Raw genomic sequence first — 24,702 nt, 5'->3', positions numbered from 1 at the left:
TTTACAATCTCTTGAGATAGATTGTAATCTAACGATGTTTGTAATCTTACGGTGACATATACATAGGTACTGCCAGCTATGAATCTACCTCGCATAAATAAATAAAGATATAGTTTTCCATGTGTTATCTGTTTCTGTCCGGTGAAAACTACTTCACGTACCTGGATTGTATATTGTACATACCTAGCCTATATCACCGGGTAGTGTATTTTTCAAGTTGGTTTATTAGTTTCGAAGCTTTTAAGGCACAAACAAACCAATGCGTTTCCTCTTTTTACTTTCGGACATACGTATGTAATAAGTAAATCTATGTATATTATAAAGAGGAAAAATATTACATTAAGTAGATATTATCTACTGAAGCCGAAAATCGATCTCAGTGGCGTGCACTTGGAGAGGCCTATGTCCAGCAGTGGACTGCGATAGGCTGATGATGATGATGATGATGATGAGATATTATCTTGCTAAAATTCGTCTCCTGTCTAGTTTCTTTATGTTGGTGTCTCAGTTATTGAAATGTAATTAAATGTATGTTAAGTTTGGAAAAAATAATATATATCAAAATTCTCTATAATTTATTTATTTACTAAGGTATATATTACTAACACGCTTTATCCTTGCAGCTTACATTTACCAAAAAAACAAATACAAGATTTGCTCGTGGCTTCGCTCGTCGGACTTATTTTCCGGAATTTCCCGCGGGCGCCATATTGTTCTAGGCTAAAGTAAGGTAGGTACCACTAAAGCACACATACATTATTCATTTGATTCTTTAAATCCGTGAAAGTGGAAAGGTGTCAAAACTACTTCATGAAGCTGGAATTTTGGACTTTGTCGTGGTTTTTCTCGTATTATTTAGTAATAGTAGGTACCTGAGTAAAAATCATCTAATCTTCTAGTAGATATTGGTGAGCTGAAGAGTTTGTTTCTTTGAACGCACTGATCTCAGGAACTGCTGGTTAGAATTGAAAAATAGTTACAGTATTAGGTGATCCATTTATGTATTTATCTGCTGAAGGCTGTAGTTTATTTAGCTATATGGATGCCTGTTTTATATATCAAACTTATTATCTGAGTGAGTGAATTCGTTTCCACGGGAATTCACGGGAGGCAAATGAAACGATGGCAGTGCAATGCCCTTGAAAAACAGATTCTTTATAAACAATATAGCAATACCAGGAAAGACGCGCTACCAAAGATGCAACCCATAACTCTTTTTCAAAAGAAAGAAAGAACTTACTATTTATTTATTTGTCTGTACATTAATTGAGTTACCTTTCTCGGTAACACGATATTCATTGTTGGAGCAGAACTTGTATAGGTAACAAAGGGTTGCCTTAAATAACGGTATAAAAGGTAAGAGTGCTTTATTATCTGTTTCTTATTGTTGAACTGGAATTTGTTGGTATGGGTTGAATCAAGAATACACGGAACACACGGAGGAAATGTTTTAACTCTGCTGTCTTACTGTGATGGCAAGATATAACCAACATTTTTCGCAAAAGCCATGTACGAGAAATGTTCGTACGCAATACGTTACTATTTGCTAGAGCTAGTAGACCAGAAGAAACAGTATGTGCATCAACCATGTTGGAGTCGACTTCCAGTCCAACCGTATGCAGTTGAGTAGGTACCAGTGTTACCTGGGCAACCCGACTCCTCCTGACCCCCTGCCAGACTTTCTGGCTTCTGTCTACCCGTTATGACTGATAAAGATGTTCAAATGACACTCCATCCTACAGTTTATCGTACTTTCCAAAACACGGAAGAACTCATTATTACAAGATGATCAACGGTCCAACCGCACCCATCCAAGGACCGTTTGCGCCAAGCGTTGCTTAACCTTATGCTCGGTCAATCCGCGCGGTTTTGATTTACCCACGGACCAACCGCGCTAAGATTCTCAAAAGGTCATTTGCACGGCCTTGCACTTCAAGTTGCAAGTGAGTTCAATGATCTCTGCAACTGGTTAAGCGTTCTTTGTGCTAGTGGCCTTTCCATTTTATATCTTACTAGCTTCCGTCTGTGGTTACACCCGCGTATCGTGAGAACCACTGCCCGTACCGGGATAAAATATAGCCTAAGTTACTCGGGAAGAGTGTAGGTTTCCAACAGTGAAAGAATGTTCTAAATCGGTTCAGTACTTTCGGGTACAAGCAAACAAATGTTTCCTCTTTCTCTTTATTAGTAAAGACTAGCTTGTGCCTATGGTTTCTGAAGGGTATGGCCAAAGAAAACAGCTATTGGGATTATCTTATTTTATTCTTGAGAGCACACAACACAATTTACACAATGACAAAACGTCCGTCATGCTAGATAACCTCACAGAGAACGTTTACATAATCCAACCAAAAGATGGCGCTGCTCGCGTCCTTCGCATTTCGTAACACCTCCCCTCGAAGTCGTGAGCAGTGCTAATATAATTTAAATTCATTCATCAGCAAACATACCTAAATTACGTACACATTCAAGATGCTTTGATCCATTCAAACCTTTGGTCAACACATCAGCAGGCATTTTATCAGTACTCATATATTTTAGTTCAATCACACCTTGTTCACATTTATCCCGAATGAAATGATGCCGCACATCAATGTGCTTAGTGCGAGGATGAAAGTTCTTGCTCTGAGCAAGTTTGATGGCACCCTGATTATCGTTAAAAAGTGTCACACACTCACACTGCACGCCAATTCTATTTAGTATCTCACGCAAATACATCGCTTCTTTCGTGCATTCTGATATAGCCAAATATTCTGCTTCGGTACTAGACAAAGCAATAGTTCGTTGCTTCCTCGCTTCCCAGCTAACTGGAGCGCCTGCAAGAATAAAGGCAAAACCTGAATAAGACCTACGATCAACTGTGTTTCCTGCCCAGTCTGCATCTACTACACCAAACAGAGGCAAGCCTGTTCTTTCATAAACAAGTCCATAATTTGACGTACCTTTCAAATATCTCAATACACGCTTAGCAGCCTTCCAATGCGCAATATCATAGTTTGTATTAAATTGACTTAAATAATTAACAGCGTATGCAACGTCTGGCCTCGTTGACACTGCTAAATGCATTAAAGCTCCTATCAAATTCTGATAAGGATAATCTCTCATAACATCATTATTAATACACTCAGGCTTCTCCAATCTCACATTCACATCTATAGGCGTAATTGCAGCTTTACACTCACTCATACCAAAGCGTTCTAACACTTTATCAATATAAGATTTTTGATTTAAATACACTCTACTTTCATCATCACGGCTAAACTCAATACCTAAACAAGTAGATATCTTACCCATATCTTTCATCTCAAATTCACTTCCTAACTGGTTCTTTACATGTTCCATCCATGCATTATCGTTAGTTGCTAAAATCATATCATCGACATATATACCAATTATCATTATTCGTTCACCCTTACGTGCAACAAATACACAAGGTTCTTGTGGCAAAGATTCAAAACCAATATCAATAAAAAATCCCGATAACCTTTTATACCATTGTAAACCAGACTGTCGCAAGCCATACAAAGATTTCTTTAGCAAACACACACTATCCTCACATTCATGAATCATTTCATACCAACGTTTAGCCGTCTGTAGTATATCTGTGTCTGTTACTATATTCTTCTGTGAACCAATCTCTTCTTTGGCAATAATTCTCTTTAGAGTGTTGCTTAACTCTTCTGGAATCTCCATATATATCTCCTCATCTAGGTAACCGTTTAGGTATGCTGTGACTACATCCATTTGATGGATTTTCAAACCCATTTCAGCTGCCAAAGCAGCTATAATTCTTATTGATGAGGATCTCACAACGGGCGAAGAAATCTCGTGGAAATCCTCCCCTGGTCGTTGTGAGCATCCTTTTGCGACGAGGCGCACCTTCTTTCCAGTACTCTTGGTGGTAAAAACAAATCTGCTACCGATTACCTTGCGTTGTTTCGGTCTTTTTACAATTTCCCAGGTTTTATTTTTGATTTGGGACAAATATTCGTTTTCCATGGCAGATCTCCACAAATGCACATCACTACCATTTTGTATATCTTTCCACGTTACTTGTTCTACTGTTGCTATTCCAGCACTCAACCATTCATCTGATTCCTTATCCGTCTCCTCTACTGTATGATATTCTTTCCGTGGTCTACCCGCTTGACCAGTACGTATCATGCGAGGTCTTCCTCTTCCTCTTTTAGGTTCTATTAAGTGTTCCCATGCTATAGTAGACTTTACCGAACGTGGTGGACTTTTATCGTCATCTGCTTCAGATTCATCATTTTTATCATATGAACTTCCTGGAGTAGCATCATTTTTCCTATTTTCAAATGTTTCCTTCCTTTTATTGTTCGTATTCAATTCTATTTGCACTTCTTCTTCATCAATACCTTCTTCTTCGTCAAGGATTTCTTTGTATTCATGTCTGAATGCTGTCTCATTCATGAATTTCACATCTCTAGTTATAATAATTTTCTTGGTCGTAGGATCATGTATCCTATATGCTTTGGACTGTATGTCATAGCCCACAAATATTCCTAGCTTCGAACGTGAGTCAAACTTTCCTTTAGGTTTTCCCTTTTCTTTATAATATACCTTCGAACCGAACACGTGCATGTATATTACCGTAGGTTTCTTGCCTTTCCATAGTGTAAACGGTATTTCACCATTTAAGGCTGTGGTTGGGCATCTATTTCTTATGTAATTGGCGGTATTTATAGCTTCAGCCCAAAATGTGGGAGGGCTCTCAGCTTGTCGCATCATGCACCGTGCCATTTCAACCAATGTCCTATTCTTTCTTTCGGCTACACCATTCTGTTGAGGTGTATATGGTGCCGTCAACCTTCTCCTTATGCCAGCATTCTGTAAATAGTCATTAAATTCATTATTCACATACTCCTTACCATTGTCGGACTGAAGGTTTTTTATTTTCTTCCCTGTTAAGTTCTCAGCATAGGCTTTATAAATTTTAAACACGCTAAATACATCACTCTTATTCGCAATGAAATAAACTTCGCACCATCTCGACTTATCGTCAATAAATGTGACAAAATATCTTTTACCGCTGTATGATTTATGATTCATAGGGCCACAAACATCACTATGAACTATTTCTAGTAGTTCTGTGGTACTGCTTTCTCTTTTCTTAGGAAAAGGTGTGCAAGTTTGCTTCTCGCTAATACAAACCTCACATTGAGATAACTTTTCGCCATCCTTAAATGTTATTCCATGTACTAACCCATTGTTTACCATACTTTTTAGGTCTCGTTCATTTAGGTGCCCGAGCCTTTGATGCCACATGTCCATTGAATTATTCACGGTTTCAATATTACACACATAATTATCACTCATCCGAACATGATACAGATTTCCTATTCTATCTGCACGCATATGAATTTTGTTATTTTCGTCAACGACAATTGCGTCATTTTTTCTAAACCGAACTTCAAAACCATGATCTGTCATGATGGCAACTGACATTAAGTTCGTTCTTAAATCAGGAACATAAAATACTTTTTCAATATTTATTTTTCGTTCTTCACTGCCAGTATCCACGGAGAGCTTAACCTTTCCGGTACCTGTGATTTGAGTTCTTTCGCTATTTGCTAAGTTTAGCTCTGAATTGACTTCTGTAAAATCTTGTATAAATTTTCTCTCATTACACATATGAGCCGTGCATCCACTGTCAATGCACCAAATAGCATTATTTTTTCTTCCCAATAAAGCCTCTTCGGTCAATAATGTTGTTGATTCTCTGTCGTCTCCTCTATTTTCTATATTCTGTGCACTCTGTCTATGTTTTATAAACTTGGTTTTGGTTCTGCAGTCTTTTGCGAGGTGTCCACGACGCCCGCAACGATGACAATCTACACTTGATACAATATTATTTCTATGACTATGAGTGTGGGTTGTTTGTTCATTGTTCTTCACATTGAAACGTCTATAATTTTTGTTGATGCGTTTTACGAACATAGCTCCCTCATCAGTAGTAGTCTTTGATTTACGAGCCTCATAGTCTTCAATAATTTTAACCTTTAGGGTTTCCGTAGACGGTAAATCATCTCGTGATTCCATTGCTGTTCTGAACATGGCGAATGAATCGGGTAGACTATACAGCAATAATATAGCTAGTAATTCATCTATCACTATCAATCCGATTTCTTTCAATTTCTTGACTGCATCAAAAAAATCTGCGATGTGTTTCTTCAAATCATCGTCTTCCTGCATACGGGTCAACACCAGTCTCTTCAACAGCGATGCTTTTCTAGCCGGACCACTCGATTGGTACATCGACTTGAGTTTATCCCATATAGCTTTGGAACTTTCTAGACCATCCAATGCGGCCAATTCGCTTGGACTTACCGCTAACAATATGTCGGCTTCTGCCTTTTTATCCAATTTCGACCATTCTGCATATTTGGGATCACTTATCGGCGGTTTGGGCGACGATCCCGAAACAAAATCCCATAAATCATTCTTGATTAGTATGGCACGCATGTGAATTTTCCAGGTATCGTAATTATCGCCAGTGAGACGATCAATTTTGATAGTAGCCATGGCGAAGTTTTTTCAACTTCTCGAAGCCTCGAACAAACTTCAAAATTTTTCCGTTTGACAATTTTATTGTTTTTCAAATAACTGCATTGTGCATTTATATTACGAGTTTTTCACTCACTGACTACGTGACTCTATCTGGGCCCATAACCTGAAGGGTATGGCCAAAGAAAACAGCTATTGGGATTATCTTATTTTATTCTTGAGAGCACACAACACAATTTACACAATGACAAAACGTCCGTCATGCTAGATAACCTCACAGAGAACGTTTACATAATCCAACCAAAAGATGGCGCTGCTCGCGTCCTTCGCATTTCGTAACAGTTTCACCCGCGTCCCGTGGGAATACACGCACTCAGATAAATAGCCAAGATTCCTCGATAAATGAGCTATAAACATTGAATAAAATAAAATCTAATTGGACTAGTATTTCCTGAGAACTTTTCTGTTTCAAAATTTTAAGTACAGATAAATTGTGCTTATAAAAAATAGCCCGACTACCATAGAGACGAAGTAATTATTAAACTATTTATTTCATTAGAAAAGTTATCTTTGAAACCAACAGTGCGTTATGACAGACCTATTAAAATTATAAAAACATTAACTGAGCAAAGTTGAACGTTAGTGGAATCAAATATTTTCTCGTAGCTTTCAGATTAAATGAAAATACAATGAATGTACTGTTTTAATAATTGAATTTTAGCTTTGGATGGAGACGAGAGATAGGTTTTTATTTGTTTATATTTTACTCTTATTCCCAAATAAGTTTTCACCGCAGTTCACGCACCCAGACAAAAGGTAGACTGGTCTTCCTCTGTAAATGGATTATCTACTTAACACTGAAATTATAATTTTCCTATTAGAACCAATACTTAGTTAGTTCCTGAGATTAGCGTGTGTAGAAAAACAAACTTTTCGGTTTTAAAGTATGAGCAGGTGTTAGATTACAACCTACATCATGCCATAATTTTTTTTATCTCCTTTTATAAAATAAAAATCTTTACTTATAAAATATACAAAAAATATTATGTACTTCCACTACAAATCGGAAGGCAAAAAAAAACGAAACGCAATTTTTACTCCCAACATTTTCGTAGAGTTTTATTTATGCTTAAATGAAAACAATCCATTTGTTTGGCAATTTTCGCGGAAAAAACATTTGTTTGTAAATTGAAAAACCATTGACTATGTGTAGCTGTGTATTTTTTTAATTTCAGAAGTATTTTGTAATTATTTTGGAATAAACTGTCATTCAAGTTTTTCAAACTCGATTCGAAGTAATTATTAAACATGTCAACTGCAGAAAAGAATTTGTTTCCTTGATTATAATATGGCGGGAATCTAAGGGTCGGTAGACGCGAGCCAACGGCCACGCCAGCATCATATTTCCTGTAGTTTTCACATAATTTACATGTACTCGTGTGTGAAGACCCTTATGTAGTCTATGCATGAATAAAAACACATTTTGCTCACATGGTACCTGTTTTCTGGTTTTTGGGGCTGTCTCTAGTAGTTTTGAGGTTTGAAAAGTGCTGATTTTCAACCTAAATAAGAACTTTCTTAATTTGGAATTATCATAAACTTCGAGATATCTTCTCTTCAAGTCAGAGTTCTCACAAAAGAAGAGTGTTACTAAAAGAAGAGTGTCTTTAAGTGTAGAACAAAACTAGATAAAATTGAGTTAGCGTTTTAGATACAAAAAAAAGCGGAAAAATAACATGTTACAATGACCCTAATACCATAAACCTACACATCTATTTTTTCAGGACAATGTCAGGCAAAGGCATTTGCTCACATACAGCCTGAGCTGTCATGTTTTATTTATACAGATTACATTACGTTGTTGATGTGACGGGAGAACCTCTTTTGGGAACGTTTCAGTCGAATCACTCGCTTTTTCTTGAATAAGTTTGCTTTGCATTACTTTATTTGCTAAAGAAATATCTTTTTTATTAGATTAGACAGGGACGTCAAATATTGTATTGTTGTAATTTTTATTTTGCCAGTAGTTTTATAGAATTGCTGCTACGATTTTAACAAAAGGAAAACAAACTATCCTTACTAATATGTATAAACTTTGCCTGTGTGTTGCGCCAATTGATTTAAATGAAATTCAAATTGTAAACATAGATACTTAGATTAGAACAAAGAAAGGACATAAGATACTTTTCATCCGGGAGCAAGAAGCAGTTTCCTCAGAACTCCTGAATCCACAAAAATTTAGTGGATACTAAAATTTTGCGGATTCAAGATTTAGTGAGTAAACCAACAAAGCATAATTTATTTAAATACTAGAATACTAAGTCTAAAATAAAATACATATTAATAAAAATCTACTTACATGTGTGTCTCTTACGTGTTTCCATCCTCATATGTCCATTATGTTTGCCTATTAATTCCTTAACAAACAAATATGCATGCATCTGTCTTACGGAGGAAGGAAAGATAGCGGAGATGCCATAAGGAAGGTAGGTCAGGCGCCTTCTTGTAGGTCAAACAACGTACGGTAGGCGGGATCAGTTACTAGAACTAACGAGACGTACAGGTTCCTTGTCAAATCAAAACCAATCTGTCAAGATTGGTCTTGATTGATTGCTGATTTTATTTTGAAAATAATGGGTGGGTCCTATAGGCGTGTGTGGTCGGAGCTAGTAACGTTCCTCGTCCCCCGAACACCCGTATGTTGTCGCGCTACTTTCTTAGGAGATCTTGCCTTATGACATCTCCGCTAGTCATTTTATTTTCCATGATCTGTCCGAAGCCACGGAAACTGCCCGTTTCATTTACATATGTATAAGTCCTTTATTACCTAAATACACAAATTACTGAATACACTTATAACCAGGCTCGTGGCTAGAATTATTATTGTTTCATTAGTAAGGTAGGAAGCTTAGGTAAACTATAGATGTGGCAATGTCAACGTGGTTACAATTTAATAGCTTGATTTTAGATTTAGTATTATATCGAAATCTAATCTAACATACATGCTGGGGAGTTTGTTGCGCCACTTCTTCTTCCCAGCATAAACACATAGGAAGTGGTGAAGGAGAGACTGCCTTTTAGTTTTTGACGTCCAAAAAGTGCTGTCTTGCAGCCAAGTAGGACCAGTCTTATCAATGGGTATCGTCTTGCCCAGGTAACTCAGATTGAGGAGGTCAGATGGGCCTCTTGGTTTTTCTCAGTGGTTTTTTATAAGTCTTTACGTAGATGCTACATGAGTTTCAGCTCTCTTAAACTGGTAGGTTCTATTTCTATTGTTCTATCTATAACATTTTAAGATTCTCATGACACGAATACACATATGTAAATAAAATGTAAATACATAGGTAATAATGCGTCTAGGTAGTGTTGAGGTTCTTGATAAAGTAAACTCCTTTGTCGTATATGTAAACTATTTATTACAGTACAGCGTTTGTGTAGCAGAGGGTACTAAGTTATCGAGACAACTGACAAGTGACGACTGAGCTTTTTCTCAGCATTTCCCGCCTTAAATAACCTTGTCGATGACAGTTGGTATTCTGTACAAAAAAGATTTAAAGCGGGAAACGAGTAACTACCACAAAAGTGTTGCCAGTTACAAAAATATAAAAGCATATTGTGACGTTATTAATAAATCATTTTACAAGAACTATTTGTAAATTTAAAATAATATTTATAAATTTAGCCTAACAACTCGGCCATCCGACTAACATTAACGAGACCTCTCGTTATGTAAAGATATGCAATGAAAAGTAAGTAATTATAAAATAGTAATATTTGACATAACTAGATATGTCCGATAGCCAAGTTTACATCAAAGATAAGAATAAGGTTTACATAGTCTATATCGACAAGCAAATATTATAAAGTAGCTCGTGGATACATAATCAAATATGTTATGAAATAGTTACTTAGTACATTATTCACGAAATCTGATCAAACATGAATATATAGTTCCAACTTGATGTGAAATGTGATATAAACATTATTAAAGTTTACAATTGTGAATTAATAAAGTACTTCAGCCTCTTGAAAAGAGATACTATCATAATTAATTAATTTTTACATTTTTATATTAGAAATAAATATAATCATCTATAACACCGTGTTGTATAATCTACTTTTACTTATAATATTATAATTCTCTGGGAATTTAACAATCAAGCATTCACATTATGTTCCTGATCTAAAAGCTTTTGACCAACAGGGGCCATGACACTGCCACCTTTGACATGGTCGCGTGTTAATACCACATAGTACTTATAATTTGCCTTTTAATAATTGAACATGACTTTACATGATCTTCTCGTGAGAACATACAGGAGGTGACCATGACGCTATCGCTCCCTGCATGACCACACGGTGACCAAGATCTTAATAATCTCCAAGGGCGCGAGGCCGGCCATGACTTTGCCCAGGGACTGTCCATGACATTGCCAATCCCTGCCTTAGAGTGTAATAAATGATGCCTTGGTTTGATAGTATTTTAATTATCAATAGGAACCTTTTCATTTAACTTGACAAAAGGCTAGACTTGTGAGACTTACATTATTCGTTACATTGGACTTCGTCATCCTCATCGGTTGAGGACATGTCATCATAAGCACTACCGAAACTTAACCATGGAAACAGCTTGTCTAGTGCTACAATAGCTTCATAAGTTTTCCTTTCTTTGTTAACGGGTGTCTTCAATGACAAACCTATCGTTTGGGAGGATTTTCTTAATTCTATAGGGCCCGCGACATTTAGCTTCTAGTTTTCTGGATTGGCCATCTTGACTAGGAACATTCCTAAGAACCCTAACTAGGTCACCAACTACAAAATTATTTCCCTTTTTCCTATGTAAATCATAACGTGCCTTATCTTTGTCTTGTTGTACCTCTATCAAGGTCTTTGCAGTTTCACGTAAACTTTCTAAATTACTAACGTCGGCCCCTACATCTTCTATGATCTCGTTTAGGTTTCCTACAGAGGGTGGGTAGCTCTATAGCCAAAGAGAAGTTCTGTAGGAGTTTTCTTTGTCGTGGAGTGTATGGTGGTATTTATTCCTAATTGAATGTCTGGTAAGTATTCGTCCCAGTTTCCCTTAGGTTTTTCGTGGGACATGGAGCCCAATGCGGCAAGGATGGTACGGTTATACCGCTCCACCTGGCCGTTAGCTCGGGTGTAGCTACGGCATTAAATATATGTTTTATACCAAGCGATTTAACAAAGTCCTGAAATTTCTTTCCCGTAAAACTCGTACCCTGGTCAGTTATAAGTCGCGTTGGTGTACCGAAGTAGCTTATGTGTTCTTTAAGCACACGTATACTTGTCGTAGACTTCGTATTACGGACCGGTGTTATGTTAATGTATTTCGTGAAAGAGTCAATAATGACAAGTATATAGCAGTTACCTCTTTTGCTACGATTGAATGGGCCTAGATGATCCGCGTGGATAGTGTGAAACGGTATTTCAGTTTTTGGTATGGGATGAAGGAAGCCAGCTTTGCTTCCCGACGGGACTTTATGATGGGCACATTCAAGACATGCATTAACATATTTTTTTGTGAATTTACGTATTTTTGGGAACCAAAAGGTAGCCTTAATCCGTTCTAGCGTTTTTTCGAAGCCAAAGTGTCCGACTTCATCGTGATTCGCCCTGAGAATTTGCCAACGCACACCCTTTGGCACCACCCACCTAAGCACGCCTGGTTCAATGATACGATACAACTTATCATTTTTGATTTTATAATTCTTAATGATGTCTGCAGCGTTTTGGGATTGCGGATCAGTTAACACGTTTTTAATACGTTTAGTCTCATCATCGTTGTCTTGTACCGTTGCGATCCAGTCTTGGGAACCTACGTTTAGCACGTCTAACACACGCGTTTCACAGTCATTGTCGGGAATGGGGCATCTACTAAGGGCATCAGCGTGTGCCATTCTTTCACCAGGTCTGTATTCAATGGAACAGTCATATTCTTGGAATTGAATCCACCATCTCGCTATTCGGGGTATTAAGTCCCGTTTCGTTAGGGTTGTACGCAAAGAGTTACAATCAGTCAAAATGGTGAATTTAATCCCAAGCAAATAGACGCGGAATTTATTTAGCGATGCTATTACAGCCAATGTTTCAAGTTCATACGAATGGGGCTTTTGCTCATCCGTGGTTGTCTGACGGCTGTAATAAGCAACTGGATGGAATACACCAGTTTCTCCCTTTTGCATTAGAATGCCGGCTATGCCTATTTTGCTGGCATCAGTATGCAGTTGGGTTTCTGCTCGAGGGTCGTACAAAGCAAGGATTGGCCTTTGGACCAAATTTTGCTTCAAGGTCTCAAAGGAATTCTGTTCAACCTCAGTCCAGCGCCATTTGGCATCCTTCTTCAGAAGTTCGGTCAATGGTCTCGCTATTGTTGCGAATCCCTTGACAAATCTCCTGAAGAAACTAGCCAAACCAATAAAACGGCGCACGTCATGTTGGTTCTGGGGTACGGAAAATTTTGAAACTGCATCAGTTTTTAAGGACCCCGGCCTAATCCCATCCGCACTGACTTCGAATCCCAAATATTCTATCTTATCGAAGCAGAATTTGCATTTCTCAAGTTTTAGAGTAAGTCCACTGCTTTTGAGAAGTAATAGAACCTCCTCAAGTAATTTTAGGCAATCTTCAAAAGAGCGTCCTGGGATCAAAACATCATCCATATATATAAGCACATGTTTGTTTCTAACCTTGGCTAACACTTTATTTATTGCCCTTTGGAATACGGAGGGAGCGTTTACCAGTCCGAACGGCATACGGTTGTATTCGTATTGGCCGTCGGGCGTAATAAAGGCAGTTCTTTCTCGGGATTCTTCAGCTATGGGAATTTGGTAATACCCTGATGCTAAATCGAGAGTAATAAACATGGTATTACCAGCCAAGAGATCCAATTGATCTTCTATGCGGGGGAGTGGAAAATGTTCCTTAACGGTCTTTCTGTTTAAAGCCCTATAATCAACACATAGGCGTTTTTCGCCAGATTTCTTTTGCACGAGGACTATAGGGCTTGCATACGGCGAAGAAGATTCCCGGATGATGCCACTCTCTAACATTTCTTGAATCATAGATTGTACTAGTTGTCTATCAGAATATGACAGGCGATAGGGCCGGTAGACCACGGGCTCAGAATCTTTTAACTTAATTTCCATCTCTACACTAGTTGTATAGCCCAGTTCATGCAAATTAGATGAGAAACATTTGCGATATTTCTCCAACAATTTCACAAGTTCAAATTTCTGCTGTTGTGTTATGTTACCGCATTTTAAAGCTTCGTCAGTTAATTGTATGTCCAAAATATTATAAGTGTTTGGTACGTCTAGAGTGCTCGCTACCCGAGCTCGTGTCACTAATGTATCTATAGGCATATTTATGTCTTTGTCACATATGTTTTGTATTATTAATGTCCCTAATCCTAGACTTAAGTCATATTCACCGGGAAGAAGAAAATATTCATAACCTGGGCGTCCTCTAATTGTCCCGTGTACGTAAATCCTGCCGCAAAAAATTGTATCTGACTTTACCTTTATAGCATTAGTGGTGTGTGGTTTTAGATTATTAGACTGAAAGGTCAGTAATATCAACTTGGAGTCATCGTGAACTTGGCAGCGCTTAACAATTATATCTGTATTAGTTTTGTTATTTGTATCTGTGGACGTTCAGTGTACGTGTGTCCTAGTAATACCGGGTCATTAATCATATCGTCAGTCACAATCAAAATCTCAACATTTTCTTCAATTATGTCCTGTACATCTATATCAACGAACGCACGTCCTACTGGCCGGTAGGGAATATTACCTAATCCCCTCAAAATAGGCAGGGACTCAGTTTTCCATTGAATTCCTAGACTTATCGCGTCAGTCAGTCTAATAAGGGTACATTCGCTTCCAAGATCAATATGAGACAAAAGTGTTTTGCCATTAATTCTAATTGGAATTTTGTACTTAGCATTTATATTATCAGTCGAATGTACTTCCATTACAGACTGGGACTCTACATTGGCTTTATGAGCTTGGTTCGTTTTATTAGGGCAGTTATCTGCTAAATGACCTCTCAAATTGCAATTATTGCATCTAATTGTAGGCTTAGAACAACGGAAAAATGGATGACCAGTCTCGTTACAATTATAACATTTTAAACTTTGTGGCTTAGGCCTTTTATCATTATCCGATTTTTGAGCAGGTTTCTTTTCCTGTCGATCTGTATTTTTATTTTTAGGATCGTTACCAATCGGTTGATTAATTTTTACACTTTTAAAGAACTTAAGCAACTGTTCGGGTTCAGAGAATTGCGCCCTTGAGCACCTAGGCGAACACCCTATCGTCTATGCCGTATATTATGCAGTCGACTGCATCCTTACCATAGATTTTGCAACGGTTTAGCAGATTAATTTTAGTATAAAAATATTCCTCAAGAGATTCGCCAAACTTAGCTCTCTTATTCAACATTTGAGTAAGTGTCTCCGCATAGTTAGTTTGTGAAGGAAAAGACTCCGTTAACCTTAATTTCCATTCAGACCAGGAATGTAGCAGAGAGGGGAGACCCTGATACCAGGTTTTAGCAACGCCGCAGAGCTTGGGCATTGCATAATGGACTATTTGTTTATCAGACCATCCATAAATCTGAGCGCATTCTTCAACCTTATGTATCCAGGTCTCCACAGTCTGCTCACGGCACATTGGGTCGAAATCAGGTACAACATTTAAGACAGGGAATTTATCTACGTCAGTGGTATTTTTACTTGCTATAACGTTTAAAAGTTTTTCAACTATATCTAGATTACTTAAATTAGCACTTCTCTTCCTACGAGGCGACCTTTCCTCCGAACTTGACAGCGATGATTGACTTTGTACTCTACGTCTTTTAGATAAGCCTTTATGAGTAGTTCTTGAATTCTCCCTCGTGCACTGAAGGGCTCCGGAGCTGTCGTTGCTCACAAGATCGCTTACTCGCCCGCTTACTTCTCCTCGACCGTCGTTCACGTGACCTGCTACGACGCACGGCTGGAGTTCTGGACCTCGGCTGCGTCCTAGCATTCCTTTCCTGCTGCGAACTGTTTCTGTCCACATGCCTGGATTTTTGCCTGTGCTTCGGCATTATTCCCAATTGTATTGCCTGAAACTTACGATTGTGTGTATTAGATACTTCATAATTAACTTTACTAACTTACATCTGTAGGCGTATTTTGCATGACTTTTGGTATGTTCATGTGCGAGTATAACCTCCAGGGAGTAGCCCTGGCAAGGTTATGTGCATGTGTATGTGCGTACATGTGAGTATAACCTCAGGGAGTAGCCCTGGCAAGGTTATGTGCATGTGTATGTGCGTACATGTGAGTATAACCTCAGGAGTAGCCCTGGCAAGGTTATGTGCATGTATGTGCGTATGTGAGTATAACCTCAGGGAGTAGCCCTGGCAAGGTTACGTGCATGTGTATGAGCGTACATGTGAGTATAACCTCCAGGGAGTAGCCCTGGCAAGGTTATGTGTGTATGTGCGTACATGTGAGTATAACCTCAGGGAGTAGCCCTGTTATGTGCATGTGTATGTGCGTACATGTGAGTATAACCTCAGGAGTAGCATGGCAAACATGTGAGCCTCCAGGGAGTAGCCCTGGCAAGGTTATGTGCATGTATGACATGTGAGTATATGGGATAGCCCTGGCAGGTTATGTGCATGTGTATGTGCGTACATGTGAGTATAACCTCCAGGGAGTAGCCCTGGCAAGGTTATGTGCATGTGTATGTGCGTACATGTGAACCTCAGGGAGTAGCCCTGGCAAGGTTATGTGCATGTGTATGTGCGTACATGTAAGTCTTGATAACACTGTCGTGATAAAACGGAACGAACAAACCAATGAAACTCTGTTTACACTTGCATTTCATGAACATAAAATTATTTATAATACAACTACACTAGTTTAAACGATAATCTAGTTAGCTGTACAATGGGCAAAATCCTTCTTCACATTGCCAGTAGGTAGGCAGATTAGAAAAAAAACAAAAGTTTTACTTACGTTTTCACTTCTGTGGACGTGGTAAGTAGAACTTTTAGTTCTACTTTTATCCTGGCTTCTGATATGTTGAGGTTCTTGATAAAGTAAACTCCTTTGTCGTATATGTAAACTATTTATTACAGTACAGCGTTTGTGTAGCAGAGGGTACTAAGTTATCGAGACAACTGACAAGTGACGACTGAGCTTTTTCTCAGCATTTCCCGCCTTAAATAACCTTGTCGATGACAGTTGGTATTCTGTACAAAAAAGATTTAAAGCGGGAAACGAGTAACTACCACAAAAGTGTTGCCAGTTACAAAAATATAAAAGCATATTGTGACGTTATTAATAAATCATTTTACAAGAACTATTTGTAAATTTAAAATAATATTTATAAATTTAGCCTAACAGTAGGTAATTCCAACAGGTGCACGCTATGAATCAATTTTAATGCCTCACCACTAAGTGGATATGAGCAAATAAATACACAGTACGAATATAGATTACATATTTTATATTTTTCTGGTAACCCCAACCTACCCAGTGGATACTCCAAGACGGCCACCGCAGATAGACTGTGGGAGAGACGGCGGGATGACCTGGACACCTACTACCGTGATTGGTGGGAACACTTGAAGGATGATGATGATGAACAGTTAGGAGCTGTTCTCATATAAGGAGATTAGCCAACTGCGTAAGATGTAGCATTTGCGCAGACACAAGTCCACTCACTATTCCTTCACTCTAGCGCGATGGGACGGCAATCAGAGACCACCGGAGAGAGATCACAAGCAGGACCGACATTTACTTGCTCTCCGATGCACGAGATCTTGAAGGATAGGGAACTGTGGACCAGAGATCTAGTCTTATCAAGTGCCAGCAATTTTTGGACGAGCAAAACACCTTTTATTATTTCGAACCTATGTCTATTAGTGAGTGCTATGTGATTTTTATCAGGCACTACGTTACTAGAAAAATGTGCAGTACATTTTGACTATAAGTAATTAAGTGGCATGGTAATCAACGCTCAATCCTTCTCTATATGAGAAGAGGCCACAGCAATGTGACAGTAAAAATACTAATATTATGACCTACCAATTCAATAGGATTTGCTTCCGAATATTTTTGTTAAATTGCCACTACATAATGCTTTGTACACAGCTAATACATCAAGCAACTTACTAACCATGGAAGAACAAAGGTAAGACGACCAAACCATGGAAAATCGTTACAATTTACCACAGTTTTTCCCTTGACCGACAACTAATTCCGTATTCACGAACCCATGGGCCGTTCTAACATAATTACACTAAGATTCAATAAAACGTGGCCACTACTGCCCTAATTCTGTATCACGTAACACAGTTAACATTAACTTCTTCGTTAAGGTGGTATTACACTTCTATGTATAAGTAGGTCAGTAATAAAGTAGGTCAGAAGCATATCTTTTGAAGATCTCGTGGCTAAGTCAACGACAAGAGGATCGATTGATCGTAGGGTTCAGCAACGCTTGACGCGGTCGGCCCGTGGACTGGTGACCATCTTCTCATGACGAGTTCTTATGTGTTTCGGAATGCTGTCATTTGAACACCTTTGGCAGTCTTTGGCTGGATTTCAAGCAGGTCCGCCATCTTAGGGAGGCCGCGATATTGGATTTATAATGACATTTCTTAGCTAATCATGTATCGTCATTTCATCCTAATCGAAGACCTGGCAGCGGGTCAAATTAAGATTCCAAGATAGTAGTTCCAAGTGAAGTTTATACATATAAGCTTGTCAAAAAGGCTGGGCAAATGAATATACCAAGTGTGATGCGACCTTTAAGAACCGAATTAATTCCTTATAGGTACGGGATGCGTTCGTGGTTAATTTTTCCCTGTAAGTAGTTTTTCTTGTACGGTTAAGGGATTTGACAGTTACGTGACTTGATTGTATAATTTTGTTGTTAGTTTTACGTAGTAAGTATTTAGTTTTAATGCGGTAAGGTAATGTTTCTTTTATACCTCTTTAGTTTTGTTTTTCTTCAGTAAGCTATTTTAAGCTGGTAGTTAAGTTACTCTTTCTAGTTTTGTAGTTTCTTATGGTTTTGTATAAAAAGGAATAAGTACCTACCTACCGCTGATTGCTCGACATATGAAAAAAAATCTTAAAATCCGACATTGTCTAAATAAAAATTTTTACTATCACCTACTTCTATCTTTTCTTTTAACCATTTTTTCAGGTTTCAGAGCATTTTTGGGACTGAATATTGAACCATTTCTAGAAGCTTAAATGAGCTCATTAAGTTGCCTATTTTTTATTTAAATAAGAGTCTGGAAAATCCAAAATCACACACACTATAACTACTAGCAAGTTCATAACAAAACCGCGTCACCATGGTTACCAAATCAACTTAAAAACCCAACTACAAAAACAAGCCACGATCTATTTTTTTAAATAAATAGTTCTTTATTTTGATTCAATGCAGAATATAAACGACCGCCAAAGCACCTGCGATTGAACGTTAACCCGAGGTCAATAGAACGATAAAAGACCTTAATCTTATTGTTATTCTTTGTTTTATTGAATAAATTGCATTTTTAGATATTGACGTTTGGATCTAAAGCAGTTAGCCCGTGACTTCGTCTGTGTGTTACATGATTTCAAAACTCATTTTATTAACTTTCGAGTACTTAGGTACCTAGGTAGGTACTTTCTTTCTTCACTACTTCATGATTATGCACTCACTAAAATTCATACCTACCTATATAATCTATCTACCTAGCTACACCTACTGGTAGGTTCTTGAGGAAAGTCAGTCTTATAATTAAAAAAAAAAACTTATGAGTAGGTAACCTACCTAACCTAGCTAGATATAGGTACCCAGTTCTTTAAAAAATTGCAACAAATTCGCTTTTAGTGGCGTTCGATCCCCAATCTTTTATCGGCAATTCAATTGTTGCTAGGGACACGAAAAAAGTATCGATGCTTTGTGGTATCGAGTACATTCCAGTTCGATACCGATACTTTTGTACTCGATACTTTACATTCGATACTTTTACTCAATAAGTACTTTTTCCCAGGTATCGTATCGAATGAAGAATTTATTATATATTTATATTTAAAGCGCCTTCTAGCTCACTCGTTGAAAACTTTTTAAGACATTCTGTCTTAAAAAAAGAAGCGACATTTGATTTCTGGAGCCACCATAATAAGTTGGCACACACTAAAAAACAAAATAATAAAGCAAGTTCTTCATCTTCATCACATCTTCGAAATGAAGGATGAATTAAGCTACTACTTATCGGCACAGATTTCGCTACTTTCAGTAGATCCCTTAAAACAATGGGAAGATATGAAAGTAGTATTCCCAAAATTATATAATTGGCACGAGAATGAATATAATATCAATCCCTGCGACTAAAGCAGGAAGTACCATCACAAACATTCGAAACCGCTTATCTCCAAAAAGGCTCAACAAACTTCTATTTTTAAGTGATTAAGGAGGAGGATTGGGATCTTTAATCTACTACGCGGGTGAAACAGTGGGACACTGCTAGTTTTTAGTATACCTCAAATAACTTAATATTGTTTCCTTTTGCTATATTTTCGATTTGTTTAATTCAATCCATTTTATATTTTTCTATTAGTGTACCAATAGCATTTGTTTTTTATGTCCTGCTGAACTGAACTAAAACTGACATTATTTACTGACGGATATTGACCTAGCAAATGATCTAAAAAAGTACTCGATACCTTGAAGTATCGATACTTTTGTTTCGATACTTTAATGAGTACGATACTTTGTTATCGATACTACTCATGAGTACGGTATCGATACTTTTGCTTCGATACCGTGTCCCTAATTGTTGCCACTTACAATGTTTAAAAGTAAGATTTCAATGGTGTTTATGTAATAGTTATCTAATTGAGAAGATATTTATTTTGACTTCAAGAGTATCTTATCGTGTCTGACAGAACGTCTCTCTTGATACTGGCAATCGCTTAGTAGAACCGAAACATTTATTCCAACGCAGCTAAATATCGACCTTAGCTTTTAAGAATAAGCTTCAATTTCTACTGGCGTTAATTTAAATTTACCGTTCAAAGAAAAATGAACTCAAAGTGTATGTAAAATAGAGATCATTTTTAATTCAACGTAATATAATAGATTCGTGTAAACAATAACCGAGTGACAAGTTTTCCTTTTATTTTGCATTCTTAATTCAAACAGTGCGCATCACGCATGTCAATTTAAACATGGCGGAAAAAGTTGCGGTAGTCACGGGAGCAAGCAGGGGTTTTGGCTTCGCTATAGTCAAAGGATTATGTAAAAGATTCGATGGAATCGTTTACTTAACTGCGAGAGACGAAAAAAGTGGACAAGCGGCCGTGAAAAAGATGAACGAGTTCGGATTAAAACCTCTTTTCCATCAATTGGATGTCAGTGACAGAAGCAGCGTTCAGAAATTCGCTGATTACATCAAAACGAAACACGGAGGATTCGATGTATTGGTAAATAACGCTGCTATATTAGAATGGGATCAAGTTTATCCAACTTACGAAGCTGCTAAAAGGAACATAGACATAAATTACAAAAGTTTACTTACTATTGAAGAGTACTTGTTTCCGCTGCTAAGAGATGGCGCTAGGGTCGTCAACATTTCAAGTGCGTGTGGTCATCTATCGAATTTGAAGAAACAAAAATGGATTCGTATGTTACAAGACCCGGATCTAACTATAGAACAAATAAACTCATTTGTGGATGAGTATTTAGAGAGTGTTAAAAACGGGACTTTTAATAAGAATGATTTTGCTGATGATGGGAAACATGCTGAGCATAGAGTTTCGAAGATTGCGCTGACCGCTTTGACGAGGGTGTTACAGAATAAGTATGCTGATAGAAATATTTCTATAAATGCTGTGCATCCAGGGCATATGAAGACTGACATGGCTCAAGGAGGTGGTGAGGTGGAACCTGAGGAATCGGCTGATCTAGTTCTGTATCTAATTCTGGACGCCTCTCCAAAGTTAAAAGGTACTTTCATGTGGAATGACAAAACTTTGATCGATTGGTGCGACGCTGAAGCAGACTTTGCTTGCAAGGGTCTTTGGTAAAACAGAGTGAATTAATTTAGTAATTTGACTGCACGTTCAATAAATGCTATTATTTTTTCGATTGCTTGTTTTATTAAATCATCTTAATTCAGGATTTTTGTGAGTAAACTTATTAAGTAACTATACATGGCCTGCTTATCCACAAAGATTATAAAAGATTGAAGGTGATTTGTATTGTTTTAATTGTTGCTACTAGATGGCACTAGGGTGCAACACATTTAAGTAACCTGTTTTGTTTTGCTTAAAATTCAAATTAGTAATTAACATAATTCATTTTTTAATATTAGAATTGAAAAAGTTGAATTGTTGAAATAACAATAAAAACATTTGTGCTCACATTATCGATTTCAATGCGTTAAACAGAATGTTAATGACAAGACAGCTGAGAGCGGAGCCGATCGAATTTGACAGCTGTCAAATCAACTTGACAACTCGCAATTCGACCGCGGAATTCCGTTTGTGGGTGTGATTATTGAATATTCGCTTTAATTAAATCGAAAAATAATATCGAAGTAGCAGTAATTTTACAACTTTGTGAATTAAATAATATTCGTGGTCATAAAAGACGGTGATTCCCATTTACGGATAGCTCATTCTGTTGGGTAAGTATTTATTACAGCATTTTCAATTAGAAATATTATTTTCACATGCAATATGCAAAAGAGGAATGGAATACACTGTGACATAATTTATGTCAAATCAAACATAAACTTGGTGCAACTGTACAATTTTAGCTTTAATGTTTTTTATTAAGTGACAGTACAAAAAAGGCCGACGTTAAGGCACTAAAATAGATATTTTTGACGCCTTGACCTAGCTAGTGCCATTACTATTCCTAATGCAGTATTGTACAAGTAAACCAGTTCACAATTAAGCAAACGGACCTAAGAAAGTGTTAAAAAAATGTAAAAATAGTTTTTATGTAATGTGCAATTTTTTTTTGTGATGTGGAATTCTAATATTTAAATTCGAATATGGAATGCGGAATAGGACCTTGGATACTAGTGTTGTGGTGTATTTAGTGTACTATGAAGGTTGAATATGGTTTTTAAACCAAAAACATTGTAATGTATGGCAATCTGTAATCTGTTTGAAATATTAAATAATTTTATTACAGTGTAACCTTGGGCTTATGATAATGTATTCTAATTTAGGGATACAAGGTAAACTTGATAGCTAGGCAGATGTTTACATGTACACAATGATCTGCCAGTCACTCTATGTTTATTTTGATTAAAAATAATTATGTTAAAAATAATCAATTAACTTTATAAAGGCTTTAAAACAAATAAGGAAAAAATAGACCAATTCATGTATCTATCAGCCTTCTTTAATTGAGAAAGTGACTGACTTTACTCTTATCTTCACAAATCAATATTTTTTTTAATTAAACGTTAGCAACACAATGAAAAAAAAACAATAGAAATTACATAACATTTGCAAAGTTCCTAAAGTCTAGACTTCTTAAGAATTTTCTGTCTAACGGATAGGTGCAATATAGGTACTCTTCATTTCAAAACTGGGTCACGGTAACTAGCCAAAGAAATATCTAAACTGTAACTCAGTTTCTTTTGCAATTTGCTCAAAGTTTAATCAAACTTTATCTGCAAAGATTTAAGACTCAAAATTGTATTTCTGTTGGCAGCTCATTTGAAATAATTACAGTCTAGAATACTGAAAGATACAGTAATTGTTGTAATAAAGACTGAAAAATAAATTGTTCACTGTCATCAGTCTTTTTGTCGTCCCACGCTTGCTCAATGTGGGTTGGTAATTTCAGACTTAATCCAGATTTCCTAAAGAGGTTTCCTTCACCTTAAATTAGTCATTGGTGTCCAAGATATAGCTACTTAAGAAAGTACAGACAAACCTGGAATCGAATACACATTCATTGAGAGTGGTTCTTTACCTAACAGGGCCACCACAACTAATAAAATAAATTCTTGTTATGATACAATATATTCTTTTTGTAATAAAATGAATATTTTCTCCAAGAAGTCCCAATATTAGGCTGTATGGCCTAAATTGCTTTTGCCATTAGAGAAAGTTGAGCCTTTTGAAAATGGCTGCTTATTGGTAAATGATGCCAAAAGATTCATATCTTTGCTTTGAATTTGTTATAATAATTTCTCTCTTACTTTTATCATCACTGTCATTTATATTTTTAGGCCCCAATTTTTAGTATCTTTAAACCAGTTTAAGTCATAAAAATAAATTAACAAAAATTACTTCTTGGTCTCTTTATTATAATTTGTTTATTGTAAACATTCCAAAAACTATTTACGCAGACTGGGTATTTATTACATTAAGGATGTAAGCTATATTTTTGTCTCTGCAATGCCTACTTGTATTTTTTTTTGTGATTCTTAGTCAGTCAGCAATAAAAAATGTAAGTAAATTATTTTTTATCGTCAAAGAAAGTTATAATTAAATTAATGTTTAGTCTAACTACCTAAGTTTAATACTCTTTGTCTCAACATTATCTTAAGTCCAGTTGTTATCACTGTAGTAAAATTATTTTTGTCTTATCCCACTAGGAAATGAGTCATCTGCCAATTAAATATCTATAGTTTTTTTTTGTTACAGTACTTGGTTTAATTAAGTGTCATTTTTTATCTTATCTCTCTTGTGTTCATTTTTTGTTGATGTTGCTAAGGAAGTAACAACATTTTTTTTTAATATAAATTCCTCTCTTCGATTAACATCTACTAAAATGATGAAAGTAGGTTTTGTTTGTTAGTTTTTGTGACTAAACCAAAATAAAACCTGATATTTATTATTTAAGTGTCCTAACTTTACTACTACTATATTGCGTTTTATATAATATTTATTACTTATAGATATATGTATATGTAAATAAAACAGATTGACAAACATTACACAATGACAAAAGTACACCAAAACTAAGTACCAAAGCAAATTATTCATACTACTCTATTCCCATGTACAATAAGTGAAAATTTAGTGTAACAGGGACACAACCCTTCACATAAGATACAAACAACACCATGACTTTAGTGCAACTTTACCAAAGAACCTATTGTAAATAAAGTAAAATATACTGT

The 24,702-nt window shown here is 36.7% G+C and overlaps 2 protein-coding genes and 1 long non-coding RNA gene across 3 annotated transcripts in view; 2 read left to right on the top strand and 1 right to left on the bottom strand.

Annotated features, from left to right (window-relative positions):
- The window catches only part of LOC110377420 (phospholipase A1-like), a 41,421-nt gene extending 32,488 nt beyond the window's left edge, over positions 1 to 8,933 (bottom strand). Inside the window, exon 1 of the mRNA XM_064041494.1 lies at positions 8,888 to 8,933. The gene's annotated coding sequence lies outside the window, so the exon portion shown is untranslated. The remainder of the gene's footprint in view (positions 1 to 8,887) is intronic.
- Positions 8,934 to 15,969: 7,036 nt separating this feature from the next.
- LOC135118731 (uncharacterized) lies at positions 15,970 to 16,952 on the top strand. The gene is made up of 3 exons (XR_010277746.1): positions 15,970 to 16,026; positions 16,213 to 16,273; positions 16,329 to 16,952. It is a non-coding gene; the product is annotated as an uncharacterized LOC135118731 (long non-coding RNA).
- Positions 16,953 to 20,725: 3,773 nt separating this feature from the next.
- Positions 20,726 to 21,698, top strand: LOC110381163 (carbonyl reductase [NADPH] 1). The gene has a single exon (XM_049845905.2). The coding sequence runs from the start codon at positions 20,780 to 20,782 to the stop codon at positions 21,635 to 21,637; it is 858 nt and encodes a 285-aa protein (XP_049701862.2). The 5' UTR covers positions 20,726 to 20,779; the 3' UTR covers positions 21,638 to 21,698.
- Positions 21,699 to 24,702: the final 3,004 nt, after the last annotated feature.

The sequence above is a fragment of the Helicoverpa armigera genome, chromosome 25 (genome assembly GCF_030705265.1).
Source record: "Helicoverpa armigera isolate CAAS_96S chromosome 25, ASM3070526v1, whole genome shotgun sequence".
In the NCBI taxonomy this organism is placed as follows: Eukaryota; Metazoa; Arthropoda; class Insecta; order Lepidoptera; family Noctuidae; genus Helicoverpa; species Helicoverpa armigera.
This window is presented reverse-complemented; position numbering and strand designations above follow the sequence as displayed.

Coding starts and splice junctions, on each gene's coding strand:
- LOC110381163 (XM_049845905.2), top strand. CDS start 20,780: ATGGCGGAAAAAGTTGCGGTAGTCACGGGAGCAAGCAGGGGTTTTGGC.